The sequence below is a fragment of the Centroberyx affinis genome, unplaced genomic scaffold (genome assembly GCF_046629955.1).
Source record: "Centroberyx affinis isolate AG114_WGS23_722 - 3 ecotype Tasmania unplaced genomic scaffold, CSIRO-AGI_Caff_v1 ptg008327l_1, whole genome shotgun sequence".
NCBI classification, from domain to species: domain Eukaryota; kingdom Metazoa; phylum Chordata; class Actinopteri; order Beryciformes; family Berycidae; genus Centroberyx; species Centroberyx affinis.
Genome location: NW_027284140.1, coordinates 168,594 through 188,291, shown reverse-complemented (window position 1 = coordinate 188,291; position 19,698 = coordinate 168,594). Strand labels below are relative to the sequence as shown.

The 19,698-nt window shown below is 39.4% G+C and overlaps 1 protein-coding gene across 1 annotated transcript in view; it reads left to right on the top strand.

The window, feature by feature from the left end:
* The window catches only part of LOC139640090 (mucin-6), a 33,931-nt gene that overhangs the window by 4,407 nt on the left and 9,826 nt on the right, over nucleotides 1–19,698 (top strand). The window contains exons 6-32 of the mRNA XM_071514256.1: nucleotides 724–806; nucleotides 1,370–1,565; nucleotides 2,370–2,518; nucleotides 2,573–2,585; nucleotides 3,205–3,316; nucleotides 3,483–3,618; nucleotides 3,726–3,803; nucleotides 3,921–3,990; nucleotides 4,596–4,727; nucleotides 5,409–5,555; nucleotides 5,940–6,034; nucleotides 6,355–6,490; nucleotides 7,473–7,716; nucleotides 8,111–8,151; nucleotides 8,574–8,662; nucleotides 9,038–9,192; nucleotides 9,774–9,912; nucleotides 11,213–11,317; nucleotides 11,522–11,716; nucleotides 11,988–12,060; nucleotides 12,203–12,366; nucleotides 14,894–15,050; nucleotides 15,371–15,478; nucleotides 15,695–15,825; nucleotides 16,533–16,677; nucleotides 17,182–17,388; nucleotides 18,936–19,171. Of these exons, the coding sequence (XP_071370357.1) occupies nucleotides 724–806; nucleotides 1,370–1,565; nucleotides 2,370–2,518; nucleotides 2,573–2,585; nucleotides 3,205–3,316; nucleotides 3,483–3,618; nucleotides 3,726–3,803; nucleotides 3,921–3,990; nucleotides 4,596–4,727; nucleotides 5,409–5,555; nucleotides 5,940–6,034; nucleotides 6,355–6,490; nucleotides 7,473–7,716; nucleotides 8,111–8,151; nucleotides 8,574–8,662; nucleotides 9,038–9,192; nucleotides 9,774–9,912; nucleotides 11,213–11,317; nucleotides 11,522–11,716; nucleotides 11,988–12,060; nucleotides 12,203–12,366; nucleotides 14,894–15,050; nucleotides 15,371–15,478; nucleotides 15,695–15,825; nucleotides 16,533–16,677; nucleotides 17,182–17,388; nucleotides 18,936–19,171 (3,536 nt within the window). The remainder of the gene's footprint in view (nucleotides 1–723; nucleotides 807–1,369; nucleotides 1,566–2,369; nucleotides 2,519–2,572; nucleotides 2,586–3,204; nucleotides 3,317–3,482; nucleotides 3,619–3,725; nucleotides 3,804–3,920; nucleotides 3,991–4,595; nucleotides 4,728–5,408; nucleotides 5,556–5,939; nucleotides 6,035–6,354; nucleotides 6,491–7,472; nucleotides 7,717–8,110; nucleotides 8,152–8,573; nucleotides 8,663–9,037; nucleotides 9,193–9,773; nucleotides 9,913–11,212; nucleotides 11,318–11,521; nucleotides 11,717–11,987; nucleotides 12,061–12,202; nucleotides 12,367–14,893; nucleotides 15,051–15,370; nucleotides 15,479–15,694; nucleotides 15,826–16,532; nucleotides 16,678–17,181; nucleotides 17,389–18,935; nucleotides 19,172–19,698) is intronic.

The following is a 19,698-nucleotide window of genomic DNA, read 5'->3' as shown; positions in this document are numbered from 1 at the left end:
TGAGTCACCACAATTCTCCTCTAACTTGATGTTACACCCAAAGTCATCAATCCTGTCTGTTAAGTTCAGTTGACTTCTTGACCCTGCAAATATACCCTTAGGATTTTGAATCAAGTCTCTATCTCTGTTAGTTTCATAGTTATAGCTGAAAAACAATAATTGTCTAATGGCAGAAATCCCAGATCACCTGCTCAGGTGAATTTGAAGAGTCTAAATTGCCCTTAGGCATGAGCATGTTTGTGTGTAGTATGGTATATTATGTAGTACATAATGTAGTATGATGTAGTATATGATGTGTAGTGTGTGTATGATGTGGTAAACAATGTATACGAAGTATGTATATGACCTAGTATGGGATGTATATGATGTGTAGCATGTATATGTATGATGTAAAGCCCTTTGACACTTGACTGTGATAAAGGGCGATGTAAATAAACAAGACTAGACTAGACTAGACCAAAATCTAATTAATTGTTTTTGAGATATCCTGCTGACAGACAGACAGACAGACAGACAGACAGACAGACTAAACATAACCTAACAACATAGGGTAAAGCTCAAAGACAGCACAGAAAACATCAGGAACAGGGTTTCCCGATGCCTTTTCATGACTGTTCACAGCATTTTCTTCTTATAATGCAGCTGATTATGGGGATATACATATTTTGCATGCATGACATTATATCACAGTTTGTTCTAAGAATGGACTGTTTTTATAATTAGGCAACAAGGACCAGTTGATTTTAAACAGCGAGCTTCCTGACGACACGTGCCAAACCCAAGATAGTCTCGTCAGTGACAATGATGTAAGTTGACTGTTACAGAACACAACACACCATCCACTGCTTTCCATTGCTGTCTCTACTGTTGGTCTTTGTAGAGTGAGTATGAAGGGCTTGTGCTTGTACTTAATGTGTGGTTGCACTGTTATTAGTGGAGCCATGTTCCAAGACAAAGAAACTTTAAATTTCTGCCTGCAGTCACATTGTGACTGTTGAGGGTTTGTAAAACAGAAAACAGAAGCAGAAAATCATTCAAGAAACTGATTTTCTTTTCAAAAATCTGAAAGCTTTTGACACGAGGAGGTTGTCATGTTCAACCTCTTAAGAAGTTACGAATAATGAATGTCTTGTCACATCTTGTGAGCCTCCTAGTTATAAAGCAGTGACATTTTAGAGGATATAATTAGTTCATTTTTTTTTTTTTTTAATGTATAGATACATTTGGGAATCAAAACCATTCAGTTGCTTTTTACATTTTAAATATGAACTCAAAGTGAAAAGACCTCAACTTCGCTCAGTGCACTCACAAGTTTCACAATAAGTCATTTGCCATAATGTTCAGTCTGTTTTCCTTATGATTTTTGTAGCATTGCAGAGAGTTTGTATCCCACACCATGGATTGTCTGCATCCCAATAGTACGGCTTTCCTGCACCTCTGTCAAGAGAATATACACGGCTATGAAGACAGCGAATACATTCACTGTGCTTTCTTCGGAGAACTCATTCACCGGTGCAACGAAGACAGCTTCATCAGGACCGGCTGGAGAACTATATTCAGTTGCCGTAGGTGCTCTTTTTCATTTCAGTGACATACATGTATCTCTCAGATTTTTGAAGTTAAAGATTCAAAAACCATTGAAATTTGAATGACTTTTTGCATACTTATGTTTTGTCAACTTTTTTGGCCAAAAATGATATGTGAATAGCCTACTGTAAATATGTGCACATTTCAAACAATAGTAAAAATTGCATTTTTTTTTATTTTAAAATCCGCAGGAACATTTTTGACAAAATACTTAAGAAGTAAGACTTTGTTGGCATGGTGGATAGTTTTTGTTATCTTACATACATGTAGTTTGTGCCTACCTATTTTTGTAACTGCCTATTTGATGGACATCTCCTTTAGTTACAGACACTTAAAGTCACACTGAAATGATAAATTACTTTTTTGCCTTTTTATCTCTTTCTATCATACCATACAGCTATTTGACAATTTATGCCAAAACAGTGACAAAAAAAATATGTTATTGTATTTTTATATCAAAATCTCATTACTTTTACTTCCTGGAAAACAGAAAAAAATTCCAACCAATAAAACCATTGCAGATTTTTTAACAATCCCGCCCCTCCGCCCATCCCATCAACTAAAACTGCCTTTCTGTCCCTAACTAACCCCATTGGATTCCACTTTTGAATGATCCCTTCCCGCGTTATGTCCCGCCTCCTCTTTCAACAGCAAATATGTACATCACATTAAGGAAGCGAGATGCTCTCAAAATGCGGTTTCATTGTGACTTTAATGTGATTGTCTGTCTGTGTGTGTGTGTGTGTGTGTGTGTGTGTGTGTGTGTGTGTGTGTGAGTGCAGCTGTAACATGTCCGGGGGAGCTGGTTTTCGAGGAACTGGGCAGCGCCCCTGTTCCCAGCTGCTCCATCCCAAACCCCAGATCCACAGACCGCACCAGCACCTGTCGCTGCCCCCAGGGTGAGCGCCATATGATTTCCATGGATGATTCTGTCCTATAGTTTTCTGCCAATTCAGCACTTGATTTGTGTGTGCCCCTAATGCAGGTTACCAGAGCTAGTACCCGAGTGCAGCTCTTGGTCTTGAGTCCAGTCTCGAAAACTTTTCCGACTTGTCTTTGACTCGGACTTGTCTTGATCTCAAAGTACAGAGCTCCTGTAGATAGATCTACATCTCTGTTTATCCTAAAGAAACTCCTAAAGAATTATTTGTATAGTTGGAAAGACATGTATAGTGTTTGCTGCCAATTTTGGTCTTGGTCGTGAATAGGACACAATTTACTCTTGTCTTGGTCTGGACTTCAGTCTCGACTAAGGTGGTCTTGGCATCCCTGTACGCTACTCTAGATTTGATTTGATTTATTTGGCAATCAAACCATCCATGGTTTCACAACAAAATCAGAGTCTTTTCACTTTGGTCCATATGATGTAAAGATGGCAAAGCAGGATGGTAACATGCATTCAACATTATCAAAGACCACACAGTCATTGAGTCAATTACATAAATACAGTTCAGAACATGAATGTCATAAGTAGTAGTCATAAAGTAGTAGTAGTAGTCATATAGTAGGCTATCACATTACAACACGGGTCCATTTCACATCAATTTAGTTCCACAGATATTCTGCTCTGATTGATAAGAGGTTGATTGATAAAAGGTTTGCATAACTGTGTTGTAGATATGGTGCTCACAGACGGCAATCGTTGTGTGAGTTTGTCCGATTGCCGCTGTGTGTTCGCCGGACAGATCTACCAACCTGGACATGTACTGAGAACCAAGTGTCAGTCATGGTAAGAGGGCAGATAAAGCTTGGTATTAATTATTCACATTATATCTCCCAATTTGAATGTATTTAATCACATTAAATACACAATATGTCCACTGAGTGTGTGTGTGCCAATACCTAAATTCCCCTTGGGGATCATCTTAAAACGACATCCTCATTTCTCTCAACAGTACATGTGTCAATGGGAAGTGGCGATGCCCTGAAAACTCGTGCCCAGGAAAGTGTGTGATTGAAGGGCAGTTTGTGACGACATTTGATGGAAGACAATATGCCGTTCCTGGTAAATGCAGATATGTGGCCTCGCAGGTAATTTTTTCCCCCTCTTGTATTAAGTGACATTAACCCATGTTGCCTGCTTGTCATGCTAACTGCAACCATGCGTTTCTTTTTTTTTCTTTTTTGTCCATATTCAGGATATCAACTGGAAAATATTAATTCAGTATTCTGAAAGGACAACCACTCTGAAAACAGTCACTTTTATGTTTTTCCAGGTACAGTAGCCCCTGTGATCTTTGAGTACTAACTTCAGAAGTATATAATCCGTAAAAGAAATGTCAAGCGAGACAGCCATGACTGAATATCAAATGTCCTACGTTTGGTATTTGCAGGAAACCTACACATTCTCACACAACATGGTTAAATTTGGGGAGGTGGAGATTGTTGAGCTTCATCAGACTGGTAAGGAGAAGAAAATGAAAACAAAGACACATCTATATTTCCCATGAACTCATAACGATGGAAATACTTTTGTCAACTTAAACAATACTGTCTGAGAAGTGGTTGTCATGAATGTTGATATTAGGTGCAAGGCCAACCTACAATATAAACAGTTATGCAATTCTATACAGAACTAAAACTAGAACTAAAACTCCGCCAACGTTGAACAATTCTCCAACTTGCAAAGCTGCAGCCTTCGTAACGGTTTATGTTTGATTATCGTTTGTCTTCCAGGTTTGACTGAGAAAATGGCATGTGAATGCAATGGTGTTTAGCAGCCAACTTGGAAGTCCGGATGTCGGACTTTCCCACCCGCAAATAAACGCAGCATAATAGTTATGGTTAAAAAATTATAATCGTCTAATGGCAGATGTTGCTTTTTTCATCTTGCTAAGAAACAGACAGACAGTGATGAAAACAGAAGTTCCTATAGGATCAAATCTTATCAAATGTTGTCTTATCCATATCTATTTGGGGGTTCTTGGGGTGGAGAGTTTGCTCACCCATCCACCCACCCACTCACTCACTCACTCACTCACTCACTCACTCACTCTGTTCCCTGTCAGATTATGTCACGGTTTTCTGGCAGTCCTCCATGTACGTTCAGGTTCACACAAGCTTTGGCATGAAGATCCAAGTCCAGATGTTTCCTGAGATCCAGATCTATATCACCCCACCTGGAAACCACATGCTGTCAGGTTAGGATCTCATTCACACATTCATATGGAAAAATTTCTTTTGCCAACAAGGTGTTCGTCAGACAGTTCCATACTCTCATATTACTGCACGGAGACGTTCAGGGTGAAAATGACAAAATGTACCTAACATCGCGATTAATTTTTCTGCCTCACAATACGTATTGTCACATTGTTGTATTGCGATATATTGAATTTCGATATATCGTCCCATCCTCCTTGCTCATCACATTACCAAAAGGAATATTAACACTATTTTTCACTTTGGCAAGGTATTTTCACTTTCACTGCTCACACACTTTCATAGACGTTCAGTAGCAGTCAACATTAGCTTCCCTAGGGATTCAGTTTCATCACAGAACAACACATTCACATTGTTTTCCCTCAGCTCTCCATATTGAAAACTACAAAATTGCTTCCAGGGTATGATCAAGGTCACAATTAAATAACATTACCTGGATCGATACTTGTTTGTAGATGTATTAGACATTTTTTTAGATCAGCTTTTCATTTAATTTTCTAACAAAACATATATTTATACCTGCAAAAGGGATTATCTGGAAACCTCGCAGTACTAGTGCAGGCATAGATTGGGTGCTCTTCTGAATAGCACCCATAATATAGAAACCTTTAACGTTTATGGCATAATTCTCACCGATTATACCTGTCAATCTTTCTCTGAAGGGCTTTGCGGCAACAGTAATGGGGACACCTTGGACGACTTCATTACCAGCAGTGGGATTATTGAGAACTCAGCCCAACTTTTTGCTCTCTCCTGGAGTGTGGACTTGCATTGTCCAAATATACCACCCTGTTTCAACACAGAAAACGGTACCACTGACTGTTACCATAAGTTCACCCGAGTATCTTTGACTGACTGATGTTTTTTACAGCAGGGATGAGAAATTATTTTAAGCATTGAAAATAAAATATTTATCATTTCCTTAGATCAAGGAAAAAGGAAAAATATCATATTTATAAGACTTAATATACATTTTTTCCCCCAAACATTTAATAGATATCTACGTAATGCAATCTGTTTTAAATTTCATGACTTGTTATCAGTTGCTTGACACTGACGTTAAACACTGGCATTGACCCACTATGTTGCAAGCCTCTCTATGGTACAAGACACAAAGAGAAATACTCTATTTGGGCTCCTTAACTTATTTGCAAAAATACTTCCTTAAGTTAATATAGTAATTTTTTTTCCAGAAATATTTGCAGAAGAAAGGTGCTCCGTGTTAACAGACCCAAGAGGGATATTTGCCACATGCCATGGGCACATACCAACCGATTACTACCACACGGTAAGGAGATTTATACACACCAACCAAATTCTCAATTACCGGTCTTCGTACATTGTGTAATGAGTACCGGACTTATCTTTACAAGGAATTTGTTTTGCAGCATGCACTCAACCATTAAACATTATTTCAACACTTCAAAACTGACTTGGGTATATTGTAGACACCAGGAGGCAGAAATCAATTTGCAATGAATGGACTCAACCATTCAAACTTATTTCAACAGAATTTAATTTAATTTCCTCTTAAATGACATTAGATTATCATTCATGTTATGTCAAATTGCAGACTCCTGTTGACAAGAAATTAATTGTTGTTGACAGGCTTGCATCAAGAGAACCTGTAACTGTGGCAGCAGTGGTCTACAGCAGTGTGTGTGTGTGGCTCTGGCCAACTATGTCAAAGCCTGCGCCAGCCTGGGCATTTCAGTTGGAGACTGGAGACAAGCCACCAACTGCAGTGAGTTCAACTGCCATAAAGATGAAACTGAAAAAGCTAATCGTTGCTGTCGGGTGAAACCCCTGCATCTCCAAAATGTCAACTTTTCAGAAACTATGAGAAAAACAGCCCGGTTTGTAGCTTGACCACCATGCATTTTTCAGTTTTCAGTTTAACAGATTTTGAAAGGTTTTCAGAGGCCCAAGGTTTTTAGAACTCAATCCACAGAAGAGCATGTAATCCTTCAATTTGACTATGTAAATCCTTCAGTTTAAATTACGTAACATAAAAATCACCAAATCGACGCTATGTTAATCTTACACTCATTTGTCCCTTGAAACAGCGGAAATGTTGAGCTGTGAGCTATATTCCACTGTACAAACAAATTTTACATCCTTACTTTATACCTCACAGTCAGCTGAAAAGAAATTCTGAGATTTTGAACGAATGGTCAAACTGTCTTAAATGACAAAAAAACAGATCATTGAGGCTTCTCCCTGTCTACAAAAAATGTGTTTTTAAAGTGGTAATCCACACGGTTCTTGTTTTTTATTTACTTTAACAACATCGTTGGTGGTAAAATTGCTATGGTCTTTTTCCTTGCACTTCCCAGTGATCACTTGGCGATCAGTAGTGTCACGCCTTTTTCTGTGGATGAAGTTTGAGTTTCTGTAGGTGGCGCTCTTTTCTTTGTCTGCTCAGCCATGGTGGCTATCGCTGCTCATGCCAACGACCCAGTTTCCCTCTATTTATTCCAAACAAAACGCTTTTGCTGCTTCATTAACGTAAAATGCATCACTTTATTTGTGCCTGAGGATTTTCCCAGTAAAGAGTTGACATCTGACGCCAGGTGTTTAGAAAGGGGAAAAAATGTAAAAGCTTTCATGAACTGGGTATAGGTTGAATGTGTGTATGAAAATGCCACAGATTATTATGTTGAGAAGTTATTTAAACTTTGAAAAAATAAATAAATAATACGCTTAATGTTAATGTTGTTTCCCAGCTGTGTCCTGTCCAAACAACCAAAGGTTTTCCTACGACATGCGGGCATGCAACACTACATGTCTCTCCCTGTCTGGCCCTGACCCTCGGTGTGCCTTGGACGACTCCCCTGTGGAGGGCTGCGGCTGTCTGGAGGGAACTCACCTGAACCAAGGGCTCACCTGCACCCTAATGACACAGTGCCCATGTCAACATCAGGGCGGCACAACGCCACCAGGGTCTGTTGTCTTGGACGACCGACTGTGGTGAGTCCCACTGAGGATGAGTCATGAGTGGAAGGTGATCAGAGAAGACTAAACATTGTCAGATCTGTAATTCAGAGCAGGAGAAAAGAGGCATGATGCACATATTTTTAGCCACTACAATACTCAAATATCTTTTGTATTAACATTTTACTTTTTTATGTTACTTTTTGTTTATATTTCATATTTTATCCATTACCTGCAGGCTATTTTTCAGAAAGACAGCTCATAGACCAGTTCTGCATGCTTGACACCTGCCTCAGAATTAGCTACAACTATGGCTTAATGACACCTATATCTTGTATTATTATTAATAATAATAATAATAATATATTGTTATTCATAAGTTATTGTTTCATATGGTTTTGTTTCAAACCAAATACTGTGTCTTTTGCAGTAACTGTGAGAATGGAAAGCTGAACTGCTCCGGGCTTTGTGGTAAATATATATTTTTACATTTTTTGGTGTAATTTTTGCACCAGAGAATCAACAGATGTTCCTCCATCTTTCAACTAATTTATATTCATTTAGAAGTAGTGGGAAATCACAGCCAGAAATTTGTCGCTACTGCCAGAACAACTAACAGAAACTGTTGTCATAGAAGGTAGTTTTAGCTCTACAACACATTTAGGATGGAAATTATGCATGGAAATGCATAATTTCTTTATTACACATTACAGCCATCCCTCCAGAAAGATAATGGGGAAACACTGCACCTTTAAGCTGTGCAAATTGTGTTGAACACTTGGAAAAGCACTTGACAATTCCTTACCATAAGATTGTTGTTTATATCATAAGGCATGTTGAAGTCAAACGTTCTGAAGTTTAATATATTTTATGCAATTTGTTGTATGCTTTAGATTGCAGGAATGGGAAGGTTTGTGTGTACTGCTCACACAACTCAGTTAACACAGCTCAGAAAACCTGTTACAGTCTCAGCAAACCAGTGGTAGGTCAACAGATAACATGTTACAGTCATGATTGCATCTGCTATTATTCTTTCTTGGAAATGAAAAAAATCCCTTACGTTCCCCTTAAAACCTTTCTGTGCACCCTCAAATTTTATATAATCCAAATGTACAGATATTCATAACTTAAATATAGTGTAAGTGATATGTATCAGCATTAAGTGAAGGCTTTATTATTAATATTTGTTGTGGTGGTGTTGTTTTGTACCTGTTTTTTTTTTTTATTTACATGCACTTTCTGTCTGCCAATGAATTCCAATGTGCTCTTGCACTAGAGAGATTTTTTTTTTCATTGAGATACAATAAAGTAAACCTCAACCGTGACCTTAATGGATTTGTTTTGGTATGATTTCCAGGGTGCTACAGTGAGCTGTCAGAGTGGCTGCTACTGCCCAGATGGTCAGTATGAGGACCACCATGGAGAATGTGTTTCGGAGGACAACTGCACCTGTGCTTATAGCGGCGAAGTGTACAGTGCAGGAGAGAGTGTCAAAACAAATTGTAAAACATGGTAAGAGCAACATCCAAGATGCTGATGCTTTCTCTGTTCATTCAAAAACTACTCCACAAATCAATATAGCATGAACAAAACATGAACCAAACAACCATTTTTTCACATGACACAATTAACATTCATCTGGAGACTTTCATCCCAACCTTCACATTGGCACACAGTTAAAAGAAAGACTAATCTTGGAGGCACTGGGTGTTGAGTGGACTAGCTACCTGGCTAATTCATGCTTCGCTCCCCACTCTCTTCTTTTGTTGAAAGTAATAAAATGAAGAGGGGTGGACTGCCCGCTCTTTCCAAAAAAGACAGCACTTTTGTCAGCTATTATTCAGCTATTTTTCTTGTAGAACCACTTATCAGTGAAATTCCATTGTTAGCCGCAAGCTAGCAATGAGCAACAATGCTAGGCGGTTTTTCAGTTAACGCTAGGTTAACTGATGCAACAGTGCCGCTTTGTCACCTCATTGTGAAAACTGCCTGGTGAGGAAAAACAAGAGACTGAAATTCAAAGTTATTAAAGTTATAAAATGGAAGACTATAGACTATAGATTAAATGTCTATATCACCGCTCTATCTCCCAGTCTCTGCAGTCATGGCAAGTGGCACTGTGAATACCAGCCTTGTCCTGGGAAGTGTGAGGTGTACGGGAACGGACACTACCAGACATTTGACTCCAAATGGTACCGCTTTGATGGGGACTGCCAGTACACACTAGTAGAGGTGAGACAAACATGGTAGCTGGTGTAAGAATGTGACAATGGGTACATGAAAATATCCTGTCCTGGAAGAAAATGAAGATACATGATATGAGTTGTATTGATATGCTTTTATGTTATGTGATATGGTGTTACTGTAGGCCAACTGAGTAAGGTTATAAATAAAAGTGAATAGTTTAATAACGTACATTTACAAATTCAGACCACTGTAACAGTAAACGACCTTGTCCTTAGTCCAAGCCTCTACTTCAAAGCAGTTGTAGCATTAAAGAGTCAGCTCAGTTAACATGAACAAAGGCTGGTTTTTGGCTTTGATAGCCAACAAGCCTGCAGCCTTGGAATTTCATGTTTTTTTTGTTTTTTATTACCACATATGTGGTAATAATATATATGTGCTATTGTCCGTTATATCACAATCTTAGATATAGGCTTTTCCACAAAATCTGCAGAATGTCCTGATTTGTTTTCTATGTCTGATGAATGTAGACTTCAGTGCCTGTTTACAGACAAAGTGTTTCACCTAGCTCAGTTTGTGTTAAATGCCTACCAATAGCGTAGGAGGGCGCTTTATGTTTGATGTGTTAAAGGCACAGTCTGTGCCTCAGATGTGTTATGTTTTATAGCTGTAATGTCTAAGGAGCAGGATTGTGTTCATATTTGGTTTGACATTGTTTGACATGAATGGAGATGTATTATATTTGTTCTTTCGCTCTCACTATGTTATTGCTCTTGTTTGTTATGTTTGTAGTGTCTTGTAAGCCCATGCGGGCTTCGTAATACATACAGTATGATTGAATGTATTTGATTAGTTTAACTGTCTTTTAGTTGATTCATAATGTTTGATGTTTACCAAGTCAAGCCAACCTCTCTTAGAAGTGGAATTTCATGGAATTCAATGGAATTCAACTCTGTTTCCTGTGATTCCAATTCAATTCCAATTTAGTTTCCTTAGAGCTGCATTCTCAGTTCAATTCATGAATGGCCCCAACCCTGGGGTACATGTCAGATGTGCTAATAACAAGACAGTGATTGTTAGCTAGCTAACAAGCCTACAATATCTCAGCACAAAATCCATCAGATGTGTCAGTGGTGAAATGATCAGTTCCTACTCGAAAGCAGCACAGAGATGGGCTACTTCTATTATGTTGTAAGTTTAGAAACGCAATCAGCTGTTCACATCCATCGTTGTCCAAGAACTGCAGACCTCCACTATGGCCGTCAGAGGGCATATTTCACCTGAAAGCCCTCTATTGAATATGGTTTAATGTTTTTGTACTTTGCATAACTCTGCTGCTCTTCTTCAGGATGACTGTGGGAATGGAAATGGGTCCTTCTCTGTCAGAGCGGAGAGCGTACCCTGCTGTGATGAGGCTCTTATCTGCTCTCGCTCTATTGTTCTAGAACTGCAGGTAGACAATTTTTTTTGCTTCGACTTCTAGTTCTTCCTTAGACGCTCGGCTGTTGGCCACATGTTTATGCATCCATTCATTCCCTAGTTCATTTATCCATTGCTTTATTCACTTTATTCACCATTTGTGAAGTTAGTTCATTCAGTATGAACAGAAAACATTTGATTCTTATGAGAGATATTCTCTTGTGCTGTCCCCTTTCAGGGTAAAGTCACCCTGACGCTGAGTGACATGAGAGTGACTAAACGCCTTCATACAGGCGCGACTGTGACGGTAGAGCTGCTCTACTCCGTACACACCGTGGGACTCTATATAATGATCTTAGTGCCCAGCAAAGGCCTGATTCTCATCTGGGACAAACACACCAGGATCACCATCAAGCTGGATTCACGCTGGAGGGTGAGCAGAGGGGATATTGACAGAGCTTTTGAAATTTAGCCGTTTTTCTTGTCACTTTGTGGGAAAGGTTTACACACTTTGTTCCTCAATACTGAGTACTGCTGCAAGCAAGCTGTTCTGGCTTGAACTGGATATGGAATGCTAAACTGCTAACATGCTGTTTTTCAACATAGAAGCTATATCACCACATTGTGGCAAGCACCTGGTGATGAAAAATGGCAGCCTGAAACTTCAATTCTTTCAATGACATTTTTAATCTTCTGTCCTGTAGAACCGAGTGTGTGGCCTCTGCGGGAATTTTGACTCCAATGAGATGAACGACCTACAGATAAGTGGCTCAACAGGTAGGTAACGGGTTTTAGTCACTATTGGTTTTCTGTGTTTTATTAGGATGCGGTAACCCTCCTGTCATGGTGGTCAAAATAACGGCACACTCAATACAAGGGTTAAAATCCCAATGTCTCAATGAAAGTCTCCTTTTCGTAGCGCGGTCCAGTCCCCTGGCCTTTGGCAACAGCTGGAAGACGCCTACTTGCACCGATGTGACCAATGAGAGCTTTCCGTGTGACCGCCACTCCTACTGCTCAGCCTGGGCCCAGCGGCGCTGTATGATCATTAAAAGAGGCACTTTCGAAGACTGCCACCTCAAGGTATGCATTACTGTACATATAGGTCCTTTGTAAGTCAGTGAGCAGAGCATGGCACTAACACCACCAGGGTTAGGGGTTTGATTCCTATGGCGGCCTCCTCCACTGCTAAAATTTTTAGGCAGGAGGGTGACACAGTGAACAGGGAGGCCATCCTTCCTTGAATTATCCATCCGTGTCTTTGCTAATTATTAGAATGTTTTCTTACCATGGTCTGCACTTTACTTTTTCTTTGTGTGGCGGGGTGGAGGTATAAGCAAACAGAATATAACTAACCCGACAACACCACCTGGGGAATTTCACCCCAGGAATTACATTAGAGGAATCTGGGCTAATACCTTGGTCATACACAGGCTAAACAAGTTCAGTAACTGAAGCAAGACAGAGACGTGATTCCAAAAGAAATGCAAATTTATTGAATAACTGATGACTGGAAGTGTCTGTGGAAAGAGTTGGTTAGAAATGCAAAGAAAATGAATCAAAGCTCTATAAAAATGTAGCAAAGATTTATTACAATATTAAATTCTTTTAATAAAACACTTCCAGTACTTAAAAACAATTATGAAACTACCAAAGAAAATGGGAAAGTGGGCTGAAGCCAGCAACGGGGAGGCAACTTACTTAGGGGTGTGTTCCAGGAGTGCAATAACTTACCCACCACTTGTGTACTCACGGCAAATGGCAACCACTGCAAACAGGTGTACAATACTGTGTCCCAGTGCTCTTATCACTACAACCAGTGAAGGGAACCACACTAGAGTGCCTAGCCTCCACAACAAGCCAGCACCCAGAGACAGAGAAAGGCAGCCATGATGCCACAGGTGTCTTAAATACCCTCATAAGCTAATTGGAGGCCTGGACCAGGGAGGAGTCAACCTAATGCTATGTGTGTGTTAAAAAGCTAAGAGGGAGTAATGCATTAACATGAAAACAAGTGTTCCAACTACATTTGCAAATGTTGTCCTGTGATTAATGTTCTGTTTCATGAAGGATTTGCAGCAATGTTCGTTCATATTTGTTAATTGTCCCTGTCCCCAACTTAACAAACTAAACCAAGGCAGCAATACAGTCAGACAAGGCTTAAAATTTGCCTTTAAAATCCCAATGAAATGAACTCCCATTACTTTTACCTCCTGGAAAACACAGTATCTTTAATGGTGACCTCCTGCTACACTAGTAGCTCATAGCTCCTCAGAGATCCCTCCTCGCTCCTTGATCCTCGCTCCTCAGAGCAGAAATAAGAGCTTTGGGACGACCTTCAAAATGGCGGACCAGAACGACTTCCGGTTCAAGCGAGGATTGAGGAACGAGGAAATATCAAATGAGGCCCAATCCCAATGTCCCCCCTAAACCCTAAACCCTGAGCCCTCACAGACTTAATTGACGTCACCTGTGTGCGCAGCTGTAGAGCCCGAGTATTAGAAGTCATGAGGCTCGAAATGGTATAGGAGGAATGGGACAGCACTTTGTGGTATCACGTGTTGCCTTGACGACGTCAGACGTTGATATCGTCCGTCAATTAATCAATTTGTAATTTACTCTTTGTTTGCGCTTTTGTCTAAACAGCATTATTAAGCCAAAATGAAAAAAAAAAATTATGTTAAATAGGCCTAGGTATATGTTTTTCAACATTGCAAAGTTAATATGTAAAATATGTAAAAAAAAAAATATATATATAACAAAAAAGAAAGAGTAGGAGGTACGTTGAAAGCAAACGGTACTTTTAATAAAGCTTAATGAGCACAAATAAGCACATAAGAAAGGCTATATTACATGCTGCTTATATGAGCAGCATCTAACATCCTTCTTAAACGTTTAGGAAAACGTAACTTTCTTTTTTCTCAAATGAGCTGTTTATTCTGTTTTAATGTTACAATGTTTTCTCTTTTAACTGTATCTTGCATGTAGTTTGATCCTTTCATGCGTGTTTCTCTCTAACTTCTTGTTAGTTGTTTTTTGTGGTTATTTTTCCTTCATTATGTTTTTTTTCTTTTGTATCGGGTGTATTGACAGAAATTTTCCACATACATCAATATTAACATCGCAAATGCTATGAACTGTGGGTAATTCCCTCAAGCAAAGTCTACAGAAATGCAGACTTGCTGAAAGTCTGCATAAAGGGCTCATAAAGTCCGCCAGTGAGCTCTCGCGCACTTACCGATTTCACAGTGGGACAGCCCTGAACCCTCGCGGACTTGTCGGGAACGCGCGTCAAAGTCCGTGAGTCTGTGAGTGCGGACACTGGGATTGGGCCAAGGGCTAGGCTGGGACACATGTCACACATGACACATATTCTATTGGTTTAGACTTTTGAATGATCGCTCACTGCATTATGTCCAACATCCTAAAATCCAGGAAGTAAACATGCCATTTCATGGGGTCTTCAACCAATTCGATTATGGACTGCTTACAATATTGGACTTTTGCAATGAAGGGGTTATGACCGCCATCCCTGAGCCCTTTAAAAACACCACTAAAAGGCGTATTTTTCAGACTGTTGCCATGTGCTGGGTGTTTTGCCAATCACCAGGTGGACCCCGAGCCCTACTACCAGGCCTGTGTGCAGGAGTCCTGCTCCTGTGAGTTTGAAGGGAAGTTCCTGGGCTTCTGTACGGCCGTGGCGGCCTACGCAGAGGCCTGCAGTGACCAGGGTGTCTGTGTCAACTGGAGAACACCTGATATGTGCCGTAAGTAGAAATCCTTTTTTATCTTAAACAACATCCGCTTTGCAGTCTCTGTCAGTCACTGGTCAGTATATCTTCCTTCAGTGGTTTAGTTTTTCAGACGGTGAAGTTAGAAGGGAGAAGGGAGTAATGTGACAGCTTAGAGTGAGTTGGAAGTTAAACCCATACAGAGAGCGCAGACCACAGCTTTCATTAAGACACATACAATAACGAATGACACTAAACAATCCATGTGCAGTGTCTTCATTTTCACTGAAAGTAATGCTACTACTACTATAATTCAGCCTGTGTAATAATTTTACCTTTCCTAATTTAAACCTCAGCGGTGTACTGTGACTACTACAACGAGAAGGGCCAATGTAGCTGGCACTATGAGCCTTGTGGTCAGATGCACATCTGCGGCAGAAACAACCACACTGGCAAGCTGGAAGGTAACAAAATATAACCAAAATCTCACTTGTAATCAACCACAGAATACTGATATATATAATTCCTATCATCAGTTAAAGATTGGTGGTGATGATTGAGGGATAACTAAGATTAAATTTGACGGTATAAAAATATATGCTGTTTCCCAGAAATTATTTTGTTATTATATTGTTAGTGTCTGAAAAATTAAATAAACATTATGTTCCTCTGTGAAAAAGGCTGTTACCCCAGATGTTCAGCAGAGGCGCCGTACTATGATGAAAATACTGGTGGATGCTCTACCCTGAACAATTGCACCTGTTATTTCAATGACACTGTCATTCAACCTGGGACAGTGGTGAGGATACAAGCTATGAACTGGTAAGATGGGCCGTTTATAATAGATAGGTCTAAATATGTATTTACAGTGTAACTGTCATGATATATGAGACACTGCCTACTCTAACCCCTGTATTTTCCTCTAAGCACCTGTCAAGAGGGAAAAATGATCTGTGGTAAGTATAAATAATATTTCTTGGAGCATACAGTATTTCTTATGATGTTCTCGATAAGTATATTTCACAATTGCATACAAATATTGAAAAAGTTTTGCATTTATCTTAAGTGTTTTAAATGACATGTGCCTTTACAGATTATGAACCTCCCACTGCTCTACCAACAACTCCACCTACTACTACGCCTACACCTACTACTACTACTACTACTACACCTATAACAACTACTACTACACCTATAACAACTACTACTACTACAACTACTACTACTACTACTACTACACCTATAACAACTACTACTACACCTATAACAACTACTACTGCACCTATAACAACTACTACTACTACACCTACTACTACTACTACTACTACACCTATAACAACTACTACTACACCTATAACAACTACTACTGCACCTATAACAACTACTACTACTACACCTACTACTACTACTACTACTACACCTATAACAACTACTACTACACCTATAACAACTACTACTACACCTATAACAACTACTACTACACCTATAACAACTACTACTACACCTATAACAACTACTACTGCACCTATAACAACTACTACTACTACACCTACTACTACTACTACTACTACACCTATAACAACTACTACTACACCTATAACAACTACTACTACACCTACTACTACTACGCCTACAACAACTATGCCTTCCACCACCGCTATAGGTAAGCCTACTGGTGCATATCACGCAGTTGTTCTGCATACACTGCAAAAACTGTTATTTTATCTTGTATCCAGACTTATCAAGCTTATTTTGGGGATTTTTTTATGTGAAATCATCTTACTGCATAGGCAGATAATTTTTACCGGTTTCAACAAATTTGACTTTTTTTTTTTTCAAATCTTGTTTCAGGACATTTACTTGGTAAAAGTGAAATTGTCTTGGATAAAGTTTCTTGTTTCTTCTTTATTGTCTTTGTACATTGTTTCATGATGATTTCTTGTATGTATTAAGGGAAATTTGTTGAAACCAGCAAGATTATCTGTTAACACACTATCCACACACACACACACACACACACACACCTGTGGATACACGTGCACGTACACATACAGACTTGCACAAGCAGTCATATGCCTACTTGATGTTGACTGCTTTACCCTAGCATTCAGTTCTTTTCAAATGCACCAAATGAGGTTTATATCCTTTCTATGTCCACCGTCTTCAGGAGCGTGTGAGTGTAAGGATTTGAAGAGGAACCAAAAGTGGCCTTGCGGTGAGACGTGGACAGAAGACTGCTACAATAAGACTTGCACATCGGATGGGAAGATAGAGTTGACTCCAGTGGTTTGTCCAGATGCTCCATATCCCACTTGCCCTAGAGGACAGGTCACAAAGGTCTCGGACGGATGCTGTGAAACGTGGAAGTGTGACTGTAAGTGATTGCCTCTACCAAAGCTCTTGTTAGCCCCTCTGTCTTTTACTTCCCCCCCTCTCATCCCCTCTTTGTCTTTTATTTTTGCCGCTGCATGTTTATGTCTGCCTCTCTCACTCGGTTAGTCTCTCTCTGTTATTTTTGTGTGTGGTAGTTTGCAGTGGTGGAAATCGTACTATGTAAAATATCATATTCAAGGAGAATTATTGTTACTTTGCTGATATTTTACTTAAGCAGATTTTTACACCAGTACTTTTACTTCTACTTAAGTAAAAAGTAACTCATTTAATATGTACTGTAGAGTAAAAGCTCCTGTGTTAATTTTTGGAAAAGAGAATGTTGTTAGATGGGATCTTTTCCATGTGACTCTAAAAGGACGAGAGGACAGAGTTCAAACTAGATTCTTTTAATTGGAAAATTTGTAAATTACAAAATAAAGTGTACAGCCAGATTACTCTTCTCTTCTTTGCTGACTGACCGCTCACTGTGAACGGCTTCAGAATTTGTCAATTTACGATTGTCCAGTTTTTGTTGCTTATGGACTAAAATGTAGTGAAGTAATACTTAAAAACATACTTTACAAACATAAAAACATACATACTTGAGTAAAAGTAAAGTTTCTGGCTGAAAAAAGTACACAAAAAAGCATTGAGTACACTGATTCACAATTCTCTTGAATCAATCCTAACTGATATATCTGTCTTTGTAAAAATATATCATACAGATCTCAGATACAGATTCTCTCTCTCTCTCTCTCTCTCTCTCTCTCTCTCTCTCTCTCAATTTTCAATTCAATTCAATGTGCTTTATTGGCATGAAAGTTCACAGACAATATTGCCAAAGCATCAAGATGAATATCAGTCTAGGTGTGTGTGTGTGTGTGTGTGAGTCAGTGCCTGGACAGAGGAATTGGGTTGCTGCGTGTTCAGCTCCCGTACCCAGAGCCTCCATCACAGAGTGAGGATCAGTAAACTATGTGAAGGAATTAATGTTTGTTGGTAACAAGGGTTACACACATTTTATATGCAGTACACAATAACATTCAAAGAGAAAAATAAATAAAATAAAATAAAAGTGTATTGGTCACTCACTGTTCCTCAGGTTGTGGCAAGTTTCTACAAACTGAGCCGCTAGGTCTGCTGTGTTTCCCTCTCCTAGTAGAAGTCGCAGCTTTGAATGATCATCAAGCTCTCTGAAGTGGGAGACTTGGGAGCTGAACTTGTTAAAGTAGATTTCTCTGGCTGAGTTAAATTTTTCACATTTTAGGAGGAAGTGCATCTCCGTCTCGACCTCACCTGTCGAACAGTGACCACATGTTCTGTTGTCTTTTGGTTGCCATGATTTCTTATGTCTTCCTGTTTCGATTGCCAATTGGTGGTCACTGAGCCTGTACCTGGTGAGGATCTGTCTCTGCTTCCTATCTCTGACAGTAGAGAGATATTCTGCCAATTCTCTCTCTCTCTCTCTCTCTCTCTCTCTCTCTCTCTCTCTCTCTCTCTCTCTCTCTCTCAATATTTACCTCTCATCTTTTCCTGTCCCGTCCCCAGGCCGCTGTGACCTGTACGGCGACCCCCACTTCGTCACCTTCGAGGGTGTGCCCTTTGACTTCCTGGACAACTGCACCTACGTCCTGGTGGAGGAGCAGTCGCCACAGCATAACCTGACCATCGCCGTGGACAACTACTTTTGTAACCCCTGGGCATCCTGTGCGAGAGGCGTCATCCTGAAATATCAGAACACCACAGCCACACTCAGTATCGTACCAAATACGTATACAATAAAGGTAGGATATAATGCAGCTTTCTGTGCCAATGTTGAACTCAAAACAATAGCAAAATGATATGATATATATACAGTAGGACATGATATAACCCCAAAATCATTGATTCTCTGTTATCTGTTGCTCCGGTAGAGACGATTAGATGATTGTGGTTTTTTTTCTGTCTCCATTCACTGTCATTATATGTCGAAACAGGTCTGAAAAATCACTCTTCTAGCACATAAACAAATGCAAACAAAGCAGATTATAACAACATATAAAAAATCATCAAGTCAAGATGAAATGAAAAATGCATTTTTAACCCTTTTAGATCACATCCCCGGTCATATTGTGCACCTATTTAACAATATATGCCAAAAAAAATACAAAAAATCAATTTCTTTGTATTCTTATATCAAAATCCAATCATGTTTTCTTCCTGTAAAACAAAATATGCCGTGTGCTTACGTAAGCATGAACCAACCAATTTCAACCAATAATATCATGACATCCACCCATCAATCATTCTTCAACCTCTAGCTAGTCACACC